Source organism: Pocillopora damicornis, chromosome 2 (genome assembly GCF_964200805.1).
Source record: "Pocillopora damicornis chromosome 2, jaPocDami1.2, whole genome shotgun sequence".
NCBI lineage: Eukaryota > Metazoa > Cnidaria > Anthozoa > Scleractinia > Pocilloporidae > Pocillopora > Pocillopora damicornis.
In genome coordinates this window covers 23,329,124-23,346,803 of record NC_142671.1, presented here as the reverse complement: position 1 = coordinate 23,346,803, position 17,680 = coordinate 23,329,124, and the positions used below count along the sequence as shown (strand labels likewise).

The window sequence follows — 17,680 nt, the reverse complement described above, 5'->3', positions numbered from 1 at the left end:
TGAATCCTTACATGCATGCCAGTCGCTGGCGCCACTTGTTGAAACTAAAACGAAAAAAAAAACTCTTTTAAGATTATCATTGGCTTCTTTTTCACCCCACCACTATTCTTAGCAACAAAGGTCGCCATTTCGTCTGCTTATTGCTCGCCAAAAACTATAAAATGCACTCAAAAGCCTAAAATCTAAAAAAAGTTTACAGGAATCGACCAATCGAGCGAGCGAGCGAGCGAGCGAATTCCACTCCCCACATCGTATCTATAACTCGCTCTTGCGCATGCGCGCAATTCACGAGTTAAAAAGGGTTAGATAAAGACAATTTGAGAAATAAAAGTGGATCACACAGAAAATTCGAATTCTTGTACCTAAGCGTTAAATTCGTGTATTTAAAACAAAAACACTAATGGATTGTTTACAATGCTTTATTTCTGTTAGAGACGTGCAGTTCTTAGTTTTTTCCCTTTATTCTGAAATAAACAACAGTTGCTATTCTCAGCAAGAAGTTTAGAAGGCACACCTAGAATAACCTCAGAATCGCTCTGACTGTAAACAGCTAGAAGCTAGCTTGAAGTTGTGAAGGTTCCTTTCTGAGGTGATCTTATTCTTCTTTTTTAAAAGGCTCGGAATTTACATTCATGATTAACTGCATATACGTCGCTTTCGTCTTTATAATCACTTAAATAGCCAACAGCTACATGAAATAAATAAATATTTGCACTTTGTGCCAAATAACATAAAAAATCAACGGCTAACTAAATCATGGACAATCTTTGCATATTCCTCTCTTGGTCTATTTGTAATCAGACTTATGTGCAAATTTCCATTTGCTGTTAAATAAAATTTACCTCATAAATTGACTAAAGACTATCACTTATACTATTTTATTGGTGAAAGAGACGCAAATTCTAACTGTATTTAACAATATTTATAAAATTATCCATAACTAAAACCACTTATTTTCAACAGGAAGTTACCATCTCAGAGGGTTTTTGTACTGAAAACTTCCTACTGAAACATAGCCCCTTGTATCAACACCTAAAACGTTTAATTTCTTTTATCATTCCCAATTTGTTTCTCTAAATTAACAAGACCGACGAGGACCGTCTAAAGTGTCCTGAACATCACCAACTACAATCGATCATGACAATTATATCGGCTATGAAATGGTAGTTTCAGCTCAATTTACAGCATCTTTTTTTAAACAACATATAAAAAAATATATGAAACACTACTTAGGCTCGATAACAAGCTCTTGTTGAGGAAACTAGTCCGCGCGTCTCCGGGCCCCAAAGGACTCAGATGTGTAGAAATCGATTCCTAAGGGCCTATTTACACGGTACGACTTTGTCGCATGCGACAAGCTTACGACAGGCCTACGACATGACTTAAGAGTCGTAAGCGAGTTGTAGGTTTGATTTACACGAAACAATTCGTGTCGTAAGCCTGTCGTAAGCTTGTCGCATGCGACAAAGTCGTACCGTGTAAATAGGCCCTAACACTAACTTGCTGAATGCTAACATCATCATGATGTTAGCTGATGAGACCAACCAACGGTAACAGTATCGGCGAGAGCAACTTTTACAAGAAATAAATAGGAAAACATACACATCGTTAAACTTTACGAATGTTCTTTTTTTTTCTTCTCGGTATCAAAGGTTCGTAACAAAAAAAATATAGAAGTTTAATCCCAACGAGTAGCACGAACATGTCGCTATTCTCGTTTTTCACTGACAATTTTCACGCTAGTCTTTTGTAGTGTGGTTGAGAACCACAATAAAGAACCAAATGTACTCGGGTTTTATGCGACTATTAAGGGCTCACACTATTTCTTGGTTGTGACAGACTTTCGGGAAGTAGTTCAGCTTTGACGGTGGGTACGGAAAAGCATTAGCATTGTCAGCAAGACTAAAATAACACATGTTTATAAATTAAAGCTATATCACAATTTCCTAGAATAAGTTACTAATATTTCAGCTGGGCATCAAGCTGCTATGCAGCCTGCATCAACATTTTAACCATAATCTATCGTGTTGTAGTCGTACTCCTCGTTATCAAATGCGGGGAAGACTCCAAATTAAAAGGAAAGGGAACACTCGCCTTCTCTCTTTGAGACACATTCACATATTTTTTCTCACTTGCTGTGCACATGAATACATAGCTTCCAGATCTCCTTTTTAGGGTTGCTCGATAGAAAATGTAAACAACCATCTTTCTGTTTGCTGGTCTAAGTTAATTACGAAGATAATTCAACCACCATTTTTAAATTAAAATTAACTAGTATACTGTTTTCATATGAGACTTGTATCTTTTAGAGGTAATTTTAGAGGCCGTCGAGCAAAGCCTTTTTTCGGTCTCCTTCAAGAGAGCCAATACCTCTTCCTTTACTCTTTCAAATGAGAGTCCTCCCCATCTCTCTCCCACACATATTGATATTCTCTTTAAACATGCGTAGGCCACTTACGCATCAAACGGTAGAAAAGTAAATTGCGAAGCATACATGCCGGGCTCTGCACGTTCCACTCTCCTAAACTTACCATTACTTTTGATGGCGAGGTAGCCCGTGTTGTTATAAATATTTACAATATTGAATGGCCTGTATGTTAGGTAGTGGTTTTCTTCCATGTGCTCCACAAACAAAGAATCATTGCTCAGGTTCCCCTGAAAGAGGTATAGAAAGAAAATTAAGGAATTCTTCGGTTTGACGATATTGGCGATATTAACACTTGCACGTTTTTACTGATATGAGTGAATCTTTCCCAGCTTGGTTAAAAGTCTTCCTCACGCCACTAGTTCAAAATTTCCGATGCATGTTCATCTCGGTAAAGCTTTTCAGCTTAAAGAAACAAGGGGTATGGAAGAGCGAGATTTTTACAAACGAGCAGCTGCAGTAACTATCAGATAAAAACAGAAGATGTAAATGCATCTAAAAAATGCAGTAATCAGGTGAAGAACGTAATGGACATAAATGCACTTGGCGAGTGGTTATTGCGATACTCGTTATATCAAAGCTGAATAGAAATCGAGATTGGGCCGACATAAAATGATGGGAAATCATATTCTCTTGATTGGACCTAATAATTATCAAAGAGAAGGAATGTTACGCTTGATACTTACTCTTCCTATAAATCGTCCTCTTTTTCTGCCTCTTAATTCACATGCTAAGAAATTTTGGCTCAAAATTCCCTTAAACCTCTTCAAAGTTTTATTATAGCTTTGCATTTCAAGTTTGGCTGAGGGATAAAAAAAAAGATATTAAAAGTTTTGCATATCAGGAATCATTTACGGGAGAGCAGGGATAGAGTTTGGCTGACTGCAATATCGTATACGGAAAGAGATTGAAAATTTTAAATCTATTACTTGGAAATAGCTCGCTAATAATTAAAGGACGTAGCCAAAATAGATTTCTTTCAATCTCTCAAACGATCTATGCTGGCAATTATGATGATATCAGTGACATGGAGACGAAAAGTTACTCTAAAATGAATGCAAATATGGAAGACAGACACCTCTCCTCATAATTTTGTCAGGGGGTGCCGTCAGGTTGGTACATTCTCCACCTTAGTGAAGTTTATAAGAACATTCATGCAAACTGAGGTTTCTTGAAATCAGGAAGAACTTTCCTGGGCACAAAAATAGCCCCAAAACTCCGCACTAAACTGAAAAAAAAAAGGCTCCACGGATTTTCGGGCCAAACTGAAAAAGGAATCACACCCACGTGGGCGCTAGGAAGGAGACATTAACAACTTCACTTACTGTATTCTGACGAATTGTTCATTGTGGCCTGCACAGTTCCATTTTTTAAAATTTCTAGGAAATAACCAGTCCTTGAATATAACCTGCCCCTGAGTGTAGCTGTAGGATCAACGAAAAGTTTATTCATGGCATTCGAGCTTCTTGGTTGTCTTGAAAGTCCATCCTCCGACGATCTGAATTTTGGGTTTACAGGAGTTCCTTGCACTGTGCTCGAAGACAAACAGGAAACCACAAAGAAAAAACAGGCAATCTGTCGAAAAATTAATAACAGTTATTTTAACAGAGACCTGCTAAGTATCAATCCTAATCTTGCCGATAGGGATTGTTGTCAATGAGTCACAGGCCTACCTAAGAGGAAGAAAGACCAAGTTCTTCCAACAAAAAGCCAAACTTATAACCTTACATACCACATACATGCATAGTTTTTATAATGACCTTAGAAAAATATCTTATTATCATCGAATGCGAGACGGAAACATTGTCAATTACCATTACTTGTTCGGTACTGCAAATCCAGATGCGTGCGCTTAACCGCGCAATTTCATAATTCCGCCAATTACGAATTTACACTATAATTTATAATCGATTTTTAACTTTTTTGGGCCGCTTTTGAAGAATCAAGCTAAGCCAATTTGAACACGAAACAGATAGACATACAACTGGCGTCAAGCATGAGCTAAAAAGCCCTTGTGATCAAGAAAGACTAAGTATTCACTGAGGGTAATGCCTAGATAACCATGTAGAGATTGGACCAGTACGTTCTTTTTCTTCATTTGCTTGTAACTCGACATAAACACAAACTTTTATACACAAAGAACGTGGGCAATATCGGGACACTAACAACGAAAAGGTTCCGTAAATAATGATTTATTTCATGATTAAAAGCCGATTTTTAAGACGTTTTTTTATGAGAAGAAATCAAGATGTCATGTGTGGACACGCCATTAGGTTCCGCTCTCCACTCAGGTAACAAGCAATTACTCAGGATCAGCTCAATCTTGCTCCATCTAACAAATTGGTTAAAATCTGACTGGATGCTAAATTCAACCTATCAAGCAGTTTAATAAATGATACCTAATCACATATCTCTGTTTCCGATTGAAAACACGTTCCAAAGACACTGTGACACTGCGTCGGTGGGGGAGTTTAACAAGATATTTTGGTTTTGTCAGCTGAATTAATTACGTAAATTGGTCACCCTAAGAGTTTCTAAGCTGAAGTTCCGAGCGTTTGCCCCTCGTCATTTCCTCTGACGAAGGGCTAACGCTCGAAACGTCGGTTAAGATACTCTTTACGGTGGTCAATTTACATGATGTACTTTTCTATTTTCAGCATTCTTTGATATAAGAAAAAATTCAAAACTTTTCAGTGACATCACTCGCTTTGCTCACGGTTCCGGATGAGTTCGGGCATTGACGTAAGTGCCATGACCTGTACGAAAATATAGACAATAGAAAAAAATGCAGTCGATTTTCTCGTCACGGAATCAATCCCCACGAACCGCGCGCTTACTCGGAGAAAAACAACTGCCAATAGGCACCATCACATGAAAATGAAGCACCATCATCCAAAGAGCTAAACTGATGTCATGAATATATCATGCGATTTTATGATCTTAGCGAGTGTTTCGAAAGCACGACGATTCGGTTCAAAAGCCATGTCTGGCTGGTTTGTCCTTGTTTATGACATAGGCAAATAGTTTGCACTTGAAGCCAAAAGCTCTGTCTAATATCTACGTCTGGCTGGTTTTTCCAAGTTTACATAAAAAGCAAATAGTATGCACTTGAAGCAATATAGCCTTTTAATGTGACAGAAGACAAATGGACCCCATTTCAAATTCAAAACTAGCACGATATTTACTACCAATCTACTTTAATTGTCACCGGTTTTATTCCCTAAACGAAATATATGAACAATTGAAATTGTTTTATAGTCTTTAACTTAAGAGATATAGACGTTAAAGTAGAAATTAAGGAAATAAATTGATCAAAGACCTTCTTTTGAAATTCGTCGTGGGCGTTATGTTTCGTTACTATCACGTAACTTTACTTTGAGAATCAACAGAGTGATTACTTTCTCCCTACAAAGTCACTTGAAAGACAGCGTGACTTAAGCCGATTGATTCAACTGAAGACTAGCTAAAGTTGACATAATAACTTAACATAAAAATGCACGACCTCGGTCAAGATCAGTCACTTCATCGGGTGCAAAAACGTGAATCAGCCGTAAAACGCAAAAACGCAATCAGCCGTAACCCACGGAAGGATATCAATTGATAACATAACATTTTGAGTAAAGCCGTCTCTTCAAGGGGAGACTAATTTCAAGAAATGATTTCAACTTCATTTTGAGTGTAACCCTCTGTATTTTCCTATTTGTTCTTAAAAGTTTGTTTGTGTTAAATGCTTTCCTTATTTAAAGTGTCAAGGATTATCCGGTTCATTAGAGGACATCGTGGACAATAAGGGCGCAGACGACTTATAGCTGACATTAGTAAAGCAAAGCTTAGAAAAAAATCTCAGAACAAAACCAAAACAAAACAAAGGTTATCAATACAACGTAAATTGTCTGACTGCAAAGATTGATCATATTCTTGTAAAAGAAAAAGTAGTTTGTCCAAGACACTGATAAGACATCACCCCCCGCCCCTACCACCACCCACCCCCTTGCCCCCTCCCCCCGAAAAGTCAACAACCATTTCTTAAACATGCTGACAATGGAGTTCCCAGATAAGATAATTTTTGTAACTTCGGACGAACTAGTCAAGACGTGACTTTAAGGTCGGTGAAAAACGCAATCAATTAGTCACGTTCACTCGCGAAATAACTGTTTTCAAGCGACAAGATCTGTTCTAAGGTAAGTCACTTTAAACGTACCAGTAAGACGCCCAAACGCAGCAATGCCATGACAAAACAATCGAAGCTGTCGTTTGTGTGTGTTGTCGAAGATGACGACCGCCTTCTCTTCATTGGTTCTACTCCTCTCATGAATAACACTTCTATAACCAGTGTTCACTTATTTTGTGCATATAAAAACTCTACAAACTTCCTGATTTCATGTGAAACCGGAATATATCAACCTCTAAATCCAGCAATGATCTTAAGACCTAATTTTAAAAACCCTTGCAGTGGTATCGAAAAATTTTAAAAGCTTCCCTCTCGGAAGTGATCACCATAACAGTTCTATAATTGTTTATTCCATTTCATTCATTTTTTGCTCTTGTCTCTCAAGAGGTCTAATAGAGTCGGCAAAGAAGACTAGTGAATCATAACATCGTTAACGACTTTTGTTCAAAAGAGGTTCTACTTAAGAGTGCCGCCCGTTCGTTCACACTTTACACACAACATGTTGCCCAAAATCATAATGGAGGGAGCAGGATCAAATTTTACAACATTTCAACCAGCGACAGGTTCTAACAAAGCGATAAAAAGTTTAAAAAAACGCCCAGGAAATCGAGTTTAAAAGAATTAAAATTAAATCGTGGAGGACAAGAGGAAGTCTCGAATAGTTAAAGATTGCTCGAAATAAAACAAGTTCCTTTCTTAAAGGACAGACAACGTGCTTCATCACATAGCCGCTAAAGGAATGATACGTCGTTTAATATATTTCGATTGAGCCAGTCCCTTGATTTCTACATTTTCATGACGCACAGGTAATTTAAATGGCTTCCATTTGCAGATGGAAAATTTGCAGAATATCACTTAATAGTGTTCTTGTGACGAAGTTTCGCTATTCATTATATGGCAAGTAAATTGAATTACTATTTCTTAATTTTGCGGTACCAATGAGTCTGATTAAAAAAAACCGAGTAAAGCGCTTTGTAAGCGAAGGTATTCCAGATATGTTCAAGTACTTAACGAAAACAGAAGAACTTTCGCATAACAGACATGTGGTTGGTTACCAGTTTCCTGAGAGGGCTTTTCTCTGCACTGAAGTTTTCCATTTTAATGCGATAAGTGCGGTTAGACCTTGGCAAAACACTTGATCCCACTCAAAGCTTCAGTGGTTATCTCCCACAGCGAATATCAATAACGGACTTTCCATCATTAAATAAAAGTGAAAAAACAAAATTTGTAACATTTTATGATAGCTAAATCAACAAATTTCTGCTCTGTCGCTTCCAACCTGTTAATTTTTTTTTTTGGACAAAAAGCCTTCTCTACATTCGGAAGCCGAGGAAAAGTCTCGAATGTCGAAGGATACCGAGGTTTGAGTTTAGATTGCCACAAGTAAAGGCAGAGTAACTTTAAATCAACCGAATCAGCGATGCCGTGTGGGTGAATAGCGGAAAATTATAACCACCAATATTCTACGCGGTTAGTTGATCTCTTGGAAGGAAAACAATCTCCGTTTTTTGTTCAAAGTCTTAAAACGTAATGTTGCGATTTGCAAAAAATACACCTTTAATTAAAGGTTGAAATGAATAATCATCTATCGATCTATTTCACTTGAAGTAATGCTCACTTTATTCTCTAATCAAAACAATTACCATAGCTGTTGAGAAGATGTAGAATTCTTGAAAACAACGTCTCTTTAAATGATCCTGTTTTTAACTGAAGTTCATGTGACGTTCTTGCTTGGTCAAGAGTACAAAGACTCAAAGTCCAGTATAAAAGGAAGTCATTGCAAAAGTTATTACGAGAAGCTATCAAGCACACGTACACTTTCGTTCAGTGAGGGTACTAACTCATGGAGGTCAATTTAGAGTCATTACAAACGACCCATCAAACAAAGATCGCTAATGTCGAGTGTTTAATTGGATATTTGATATTGAAATCAACTATAAGCGAATTTGATGTTTTCCTGGATTAAATCAGCCCAGGTAAAAGGTAAAAGCGCTGAAACGTACAAACTAATTTAAAAACGGATAACTGTGGAGACTTCTCTTTTTATAGAGCAATCATCTTAATCTTTCCCGAAATAGAGGCTACTTATCATTATTGCACGTTTTACTCTCAATTCATGTGTCATGGCGACCCTTATTAGTTTGTAGCCTACGTACCCTTCCCCCCCCCCCAAAGAGTAACGGAAGGGAGGGTTACTTCCTTTCCGTTTCTCCCTGGGGGGAGGGTACGGCAACACGTAGGCTGATTAATTTGACCAAAGACACTATGATTGGCTTCCTGAAGAGCCTTTTGATTTTCTTTTTATGAGAAATTTTTACTATCCTTAAAACCAGAAAGTGGAAAAAATGGTTCAAAAAATAAACTGCTCTCTTCTTTGGACTACGACGCATCTTCTAGACTTGATATTACTTGTTAACCACAACTTTGCTGCTCAAATATTTCTGCGGAGAAGTTGAAAAGCCATTTAGGTTGAGGTCTACCGTATTAAGAGGATCATTGTAGGTAATACCCGATTACCTCAAAGCCGTCACTAAGCCTTGTAACTATAACATCCGACAAACAAAACGGAATAAAAAAATACCGAGCCGCAAAAAATTATTTATCGAAATTATCCTGACCTTTTTTTTTTTTTCAACTAGCTCGATTGACGGTCTTGTAGCCAGGCCTGTCCCGAATTTGCTCGTAAAATGCTGGAAAGTTGCTCACTGGAATGCCAAAAAGTTTCTAAAAAATTGCCGAAAATCCAAAAGTTGACTTAATCGTGCTTCATGTGCTCTAAACCTAAAAGTTTCTTTAAAAAATTGCTCGGAGTTGCTAGTGCCTCAAAGGTTGCTCCAAACGCCAAAAGTTGCTCTAAAGTTGCCGCGTACAATCGGAACAGGCCAACTGGCAGCCCTATTCACAGCATAACATCACGTTCACATGTTTGCCCAAGGAAGGATATGAAATTGTCAGCACAAAATGACCCATTCGAGAAAATTCCACGGGGAAAAATGAAAGTTCGTGAGTCGTCGGCGTGTTAAGTTTCCTAATCTCCCTAATTGAATGCGTGATGCAACGTGTGTCGAGAAATAATGCATAATGGTGCTTTACTTGACTCGATAACGTCAGAAAATACCTAACGTCATACTACAAGAACTTTAGGTCCTATTCCGGTTGAAAGAAGAGTTTCCAACTACGTAATACAAGCTAAGCGAAATTTGTGGCAGAAAGTATTTTGCGAGAACAAGAATTACACAGCAATATGCATTTTTTGGTGCAGTGTGTAATTTTAAAAGCTAAATGGTTGTCTGAAGCTTTTATAACTTTTTTACAAATTGGACGCACAAATATAAAGCTGCAGTAGGAATGTGAGAAGACATCTCTTACTTTTCGGTTGCCCATCTTTTGAAATCGAAAATCACTTCTAATTTTTCCTTACGTTCATTTACGCCTTCTGTGGTAAGTCAGTTTTTTTTTTTTCTTTTACTAGAAAATGTTTTCAGGTGATTTTCTCAGCTATGCTATCAGTTTTTTTCGTAACTACGCCTACGCTCGGCTGTTTTCGTAGCTTTTCGTTCAGCGTCGTTGCGTTAACGAAACACTGTTGAGTGAATCACTAGTTTTGTCTGTCTACTTGGAGAAAGCTTTAAACTCGTAATATTAGCGAGAACTTGATGTAACTGCGGTCAAACTCTCTGGAATCTGACTTTTTTCTTTAGATGTTTTCATATTAGCCCTCTCCATGGACGAGAGCATAGTTGATGTTTCATTAACCATGGTTACTTCACGTCTGCCTTCAGTTGCAAAATAGCCAAATAACATGTTTTTGGAACAAAATGAAGACAGTTACCTCATACTTCAACATTAAAGAAAAAAAAAGGAAATCTCAAGAACAACTGATTAAAGACAACGAATGCGCTTTTCTCTTTGACCGCCGAATACCGCAAAAATAGCAACATTTTCCCTGCATAATAAAGGGTCTTTAACTCCAAATTCTGACACTGAATAGTTTGAAATAAATAGGTTTTTTCTGATTGGGCTCCAAGCCCTTTAGTATCGTCAGCTTTTCTCAGTACTCATTGTTCATTAAAGAAATGTAAAATGGTTTCCGTGTTTACATAGCCTGATGTAAACACGCGGGAGGTTGGGAGAACACGAGATAAGCGTAGGAAATCACGACGCAAAGCGGAGTGGTTTCCAGCTTATCGAGTGTTCTCCCAACCTCCCGCGTTTTTACATCAGGCTATGTAAATACGGAAACCATTTTACATTCTTTTATAAAATAACTAATGAAGGAGCCTCTTCTTGCAACGAAGGAAAGCGACGTGCTTGTTGTTGTTGTTCATTTGGCTTTTCGGCCGTTTCTTGAATACTGGGAAAATTAAACTCCAAAGAAAAATTAGGAAAATCTTCTTCTTCCATAACTGTACTCAAAACAAACTTAAAGAAACTGAGTTACTGCTAAATAAATAGCAGGGAGAACTCCGCGAGAAGATTCAGTATGAAAACCGTGTTTACATACGCTCATGTAAAATGGTTTTATGGCCAATCAGAATCAATTTGAATTATTTTATAAAAATAAATCACGCTCAAACAAAACTGATTCATATCAATACTAATCTGTCAATTGAAAATGTGACTTTCATATTCGATAACTTGATGAGCCATTAATTCCTTAAAATAAACGTTTAATTAAGTGCCATCCACCAAAAATAAATGGGGCCATGTCACCTAACATTAAATAATAGAAACGACATAAGCAAACTTAATATGGTAACGAAAAAAAATTCCAACCAGGTGATAAGTGTTATCGCTAAATACTGCAAAAATCAAATAATTATTGACCCTTCTGAATATATGCATCAGACCTGCATGATTTGAATTCTTTCAGTGCTAACTACCTGAGCCTTATCTTTTCTTGCCTTGGAAGTGATTTTCCCCGAGAAAAATTTTGTCGTCGCCAACGAGCAGAGTCTTTTCGCGGTACAACGTTTACTTGCATGGCGCGATCGATAGATCTCCGATTGGTAAATGACAGGCCAACTGAGTTCACCGAACAGCTGCTCTCAGCGAGCATGATCTTTTAGATTTCATCCCTCATCAACATAGAACAGGAAACTAAACTGACTCTGGGAGCTAAAATTACTCGTCACAACCTTCGTGGACTGCGAGTGGGAGACCGTCAACAGTAAGATTAGGAAACTACCTGACGCTCTCTAAGACTTGAGATTCGACAAGCCGTGCATTACTTTAAAACAACCACATAAAAAAGCAAAGAAATTGCTCACTTCCTTTTGTGGAGAGAAAGTTCCCTTCATGCCGGAGGTTTTGAAACAAATGATAAGTATCTAATTCAGCCGACGCCATGGAGAGCGAAGTCCGGCAGTTATGACGTGTAAATATTTCAAAAATGACCACTGTTCACACATGTAAGTGTCTCCTTTACGAAAATCTTTCCTGTCAAAAAGCCTTCGTGGGGGAGGGTACATTCTCGCAGTGAGATTCATTATCAATTCCTTGAATAAATGCGTGGACCCCATACTCGCATGCCTACATAATGAAAGCAATATACAGCTCGCATTTCCTGAAATAGTGAGTGAGACTCCTTGACAATCTGTTAAAAAATTCATCGTTATTTAAATCCTCAATTTACCAAGAAAAAGAAACAACTGAAATCAATGTTTCAAATCAGTAAATGAAATACAGATGTGGAATTCGAAGATTACTGATATTCTTTCGGTTGTTTTCCTTTCCATGCCGGCTATAACCTAACCAGAAAGTAACTCTTTTAGGAATATTCGGAAAATTTATTCATTAAAAATGATTGTCTAGTGATCCTTTAAATCACATAAATAAGCCATAATTCTCAGAGTAGGTCATTCGGAGAATTCAGAGATTTCAGAACTATTAAGAAGAAAGACTCTCTCCAGGAGAAATGGATACTGACCCTAATTTAAATGTATATATTTTGAGAGTAAGAACAAATTGAGATCAGCCGTATGTTATTAAGTGTGTGGGCGAATGCTAATACAGATATGTTTTTATAAGTAGCAATAAAGAGAGCACTGTAAGCAGAACTGCATTGAATATGATGTGGTGTAAGTAATTTATTATATGCAGTGTAAGTAATGCATTGTTACAGTAGTTGGTTTAATATAGCTAATGTGCTGAAACCATTTTATTCTTTATAACGTATTGTAAATATCATTTTTGTCATTTTTTTGTAAGTAGTTTAACTATAGTGTAACGTATTGTACTAATTTCGTCAATTATCAGCAGAATGAAAAAAATATAAAAATAACTCTCTAAGTATGTAAGTTTATGTGAATTAAACAACACTTATGAAGAAACGTCCACCGTCATTCTGAAATCGTAGTTTAACTTTCAATGGCTCCTAAGTTATACAAGTTGAAAGCATTGTTGCAGCTCAAAGAGTTTCTTGTACTGTACATAGATGTGATGAAAAGTCCAAAGATATTCTCGCCTATTAAGTGAGTGATTGTCGTTAATGTACGATATCAGTCAAAGCTGTTGCTAAGATATTTAGAAAAACAGTGTCTTTAATCAACTTCAGAAATGAACGATTCGATGGTCTAAATTTTCACCCTTAAGAGATAACTGGCCACCCTGTGCTGTGTGGTTGACAACATTTAGTAAATGAGGTGCAGAGTTACAATAATAATTTTACCCAAATAGGCATGATCTCATGTATTCTAGAGTTTTCCTTCCGTTTGGGACACCACCAAGCTGTTGAGGCTGATTTCTCAGGAGGCAAATTGGGCCATATTTTTCATATGAACAAAGGATAACTAGTTAAAAAAAAAACTTGCTAAACCGATATACTTACGTATGAGGTAAATTTTCTGTTCCAAAGGGTTTTCTTACAAATCAATATTGCATCCGATCTGGGTTGCTAATCAAATTAAAAAAGTGCGATTTGCACAAGTTTTAGTTACTTTCACCGCGCTAACACTCACTGTTTCGCGTATTTTAGCCTTATTTCTCACTTGGAGAGCACATCAGGGATAATATGCTGTGACTTCCCGTCGTTTTCAAATTTCTACAGCATTACGCACAGAAATAGAAGAAACTAGCGAAGAACCTCCCAAATTGCTCTTTTTCGTGTACATTCAAAGTTTAAAAAAATGAAGCAGGCAGAACAAGCACGTAAGATTTCAATTGAATTTGCCCCGTTGGTGCCTCTTTGTATGAAAGAAATTGATTCTGCGTGCAACAGTGTTTACAAAGAGTTATGGGTTCACTAAAGAAGTTTGGAGAGCCCTCAAGAGGCAGCTCTGAGTATGCTTCTCTAATCTCTATGGTGCTCTCCAAACTTCCTCGGCCTGCATCCATAAATCCCATAACTCGATATACGCACGCAAAGCATGAACTATCTCTCACCAAACATCCCACGTGGGTACTTGAAACGTTCTAAATCAAAGCCAACAGCATGTCCTATTTAAGAAATGCTCGAGCGTGGCGTCTTCATCATAGCGTATCTCCTGGTTTCTAACGTCTCTTTTGGCCTAACGGTAGTTCCGATGGTCTAAAGGCCAGCACATAAGATTGTAATTGGCGATATCGTTTTACATCTGTGTCAAATAAGCAAGTAGTAGAGATAGATTCCTACTTAGCTGAATGCTTAAGTTGGACTTTGGCATTATGTTAAGCGCGGTATGAAAAACATTGATAAAGGACTTTGCATCACCGCGGTGGCTTTCCTCTTTCTAAATCATAAGTGAAGGAGCTGAGAGGGGATGACGCATGATAGAGGACTAAAAAAAAAAAGAAGAGTTACCGCCACCTATGCATTCAAAGCTACTTACATTCGCCCCCTTCTGCACGCAGGTATGCGAGTCGGATTACGCTGTGCCAGCAGTTTAGTTTTCTTTTTGCAACGAGTGAGGTAAATTACATCGTGTTCTGGCATAAATGTTCAGGTAGGAGTGATGAACTAAATCAGTTGGATAGCTCTTCGGATGGGCGTAAATTTTAAGTATTGCTTCCACGTCTGAACAATAATCATAGTTCTCTAAATATTAGTGAGTGCCAACCAATGTGACTTCAGGAAGATATTTTCGTTTTCGCAATGATAATCTCCTTCGTCTTCTCATCACTAAGTTGTCAGAAGAACAAAATACGCGGGAAAACATTATAACATAATGACTGTTAATAAAAACAATATTATGTCGAAAGCCACACTCGCCTATGGTTAACGGCATACTTGCTCCAATAACACGTTTTCTATGCTGCCTTAGTTGATTGATTGAAATTTTAAAGGTAACACAGAAATAACAGTAACACATAAAGATTAAACTTTGCCCTGGTGGCAAACAAATACTTGGTGTAAAGTTTGCAAAAGAACGAGTCGACAACTGACAAGAATTTGGACAAAATTAGGCATTTCTTTCGTGGGGTCCTCACACTGTGAGTCAAGTGGCTGAAATTGCCAGCTTGCAAGCAGCACACGACTGCCAAAGTAAAGCCGATCACATCCATGCATTTTACTGGATAAAATCAGTGTAGCGAATAAATTATTTCACGATGCGCATCGAAGGGAAGAAAGCATAGTTATAAGCTTTTAGGCCATGTCTGACTTTTTACAGAGGACATTTTTAACTGCATTTAGCTTTCGTACGAAAAATTAGTTCAAGATAGGTCTGGTCAGTGATAAAAATAAAATGTATGACAATTTGGAAATGACTTAAAAAAACACCCTATCCATTTACTCAAAATGCTAAACAACATCATGTACATTATGTCAACGATATTTTCGATACTGTTCTTTCTAAAAGACTGTCCTAAACTCATGCAGCGGCGGAATTGACTAATACAGGTTTCCTTAATTCAAGCTTCATTCTTTCGTGCGCAGAACTGACCGCGGTACCCGAAATGAACACAGTAATTCTTTGGGAGGCATTAGTCTCTGTATAGATTGCGCTACATGTGGCGGTATACTTTTCGCAAAGTTGCTCAAGCCTAAGCCAGAGAGAAAAAATAATTATGCTTAACTCCGTCACTTTTCTTTTTCGCATTGTAGTTTATAGTAATGCTACGTTTACAAATAAACACAAAACTGGCCAGGTGATCACTTTGTTTCAAACTATACATTTTTTTTATTCTTATGGTATGAAAGCCGAGTCAAAGTTAGGATCCTCTGATAATGAAACATAACACTGTTGTTTCTCACTCACTCACAAAGAACTATTGAAAGATGCTACATTCGTTTCTCATAAACTTCAATGGAAGCAGTAATGTTTGTATGATAAAGGAGACAAGATCATAACTTAATCCCTTATGGTTGCGTGAGTTCGCAACCATAGGGTTTCAATTAGTCTTGATTGTTTTTTTAGTTGGGTAACTCGCATGGTTACTTAAGCAATTAAGAAAAAGTTCCGCGTTGCATAACAAAGTCAAATACATGAAATTCCCATAAGAACGGATCGATAATTAAGTTGAACGTTTTTTAGTGATCTACTAACGATTAAGTCAAACAACAGTACGACTGAAAATCAATCAAACTGATGCGAAACCTGCATGCTGTGTCCACCAGGAATGGATTAAACTCGTCATTCAAGAATATGCTTATTCTTTATGAACCGATAGGAGTTGCCATTTAAATCGAAAAAGTTCAGCTCTCACAAGCTTGTTGTTCTTTTCACCGTAAAAATATTTACTGTCGCCGGCATATTACGCACTAATGGGAAACATAGTTGGCTAATGAACTAAAGGCATGCAATTTCTCTTCTATAATGAAGACAACCGCGCGTTAGAACTTGATCTCGGTCGCAAGAAAGTTGTCAAGTAACTTATAAGCTATTGTAACTCACCTTCAACGAAAAACTTGACATGATATCGTTAAATGCGCTCCTACCTACATCGTGTGACAAAGAGAATACTTACAGGCCAAAAGAATTCACCGGGCCAATATGCGTTATGGTTCATCTATAAACTCCGCTTTCAGATGGAAAATATCAATTTACCCGGCTTTAAGGCGTTACAATACAGCCTCAGTCCTAGTACTTCCCACAACGAGACCAGGCCCTCCACAAGAACACTTAGGTCTCTTGGGACAATTTTTTTATGTATGTTTTTTTAATTCGCACAAAGGCGACCGCTTCAGAAGTTCTGTGTGCTGATTAAAATGTCATTAAACCAGATTAAACTTTTCAATTTGTTCTTTTAAAGCTAATTGTTCACCTCTTGAGACATCATTCAACCGTGTCGGGTTTTGCAAAGTTGTGATCGCAGAGGTGGTACGGAACTAGGTGCGAGAAAAAAATTCAGAAACGGAAACGTCATGTAAAGATCTCTTGCTGTGGAAAACCTTAACCTGTTACATACTAATAATCCACGAGATGTTTTTTTATGTTTCGCAATTCTTTGTGAAGATTTATGTCAGTCACATCACTTTGCTTGTCGGCGTACTTTGTCATGTTGGAGTCAATGAAAATCGTGTTTATACGGCGGAAAGTTGCACTTGATTATCGCCCCACGCGATGAAAACACTGCGAAAGCAGGACTCATGAAGATTCTTTGTTTCAATTAAGGAAAATATACCGTAAGTATACCATATATGGCCAATTATAAATACAACTGCAACTTTAAAGATTAAAAATTGCAGAGTTGCGGAATATTCGTTCTCTAAGGGCGAGTTAGACATTAGATTACTAATGCAGCTTATAAAAAGCGCGAAACTATCCAGGCCCTTAGTGTACTAGAAAAGGATTACACATACTAGAGAAGGACTTTATATTTCTTACAAGAAAAATGAACTTTAATCTTAAATCACTGAAAACCGAGCAGATCAGTTTTCTATTTGGTATACTTTGAAGAATTTCTATCGTCCACAAAATCTATTGCCTGTTTCTCGTAAGGAAAGCATGACTTAAAATCAGCTAAAGGCATCAGTATTCACGGGAAGTTATAATTCCTTTAAGAGCATCAGGATGTTTTCTTGTTTACTTTTTGTAACTAATTAAGGAGGCTTTGTAATTTTATCATAAATGAGGCTTTGTGTATTTGCTTTGCTATTAAACCGGTAAAGGTCCGAAAAAACCGCTATTTACTTCGTATTCATGTGTCGCAACAATATACTGCCG

At 37.4% G+C, this 17,680-nt stretch overlaps 1 protein-coding gene across 6 annotated transcripts in view; it reads right to left on the bottom strand.

Annotated features, from left to right (window-relative positions):
* Window positions 1-404: 404 nt before the first annotated feature.
* LOC113687102 (fibroblast growth factor 2) overlaps window positions 405-17,680 on the bottom strand; it is a 20,429-nt gene continuing 3,153 nt past the window's right edge. Inside the window, exons 1-4 of one of the 6 annotated variants that reach the window (XM_089195160.1) lie at window positions 16,482-16,646; window positions 3,751-4,000; window positions 3,112-3,227; window positions 405-2,655 (exon numbers count right to left, since the gene is read on the bottom strand). In XM_089195160.1, coding sequence (XP_089051286.1) covers window positions 2,455-2,655; window positions 3,112-3,227; window positions 3,751-4,000; window positions 16,482-16,523 — 609 coding nt within the window. In that variant the 5' untranslated portion in view covers window positions 16,524-16,646 and the 3' untranslated portion in view covers window positions 405-2,454. Of the gene's footprint in view, window positions 2,656-3,111; window positions 3,228-3,750; window positions 4,001-4,239; window positions 4,545-6,626; window positions 7,404-11,866; window positions 11,999-16,408; window positions 16,647-17,680 lie in introns of those variants that run through there. The other 5 variants (XM_027179808.2, XM_027179742.2, XM_027204843.2 and 2 more) reach the window with 5 other exon arrangements.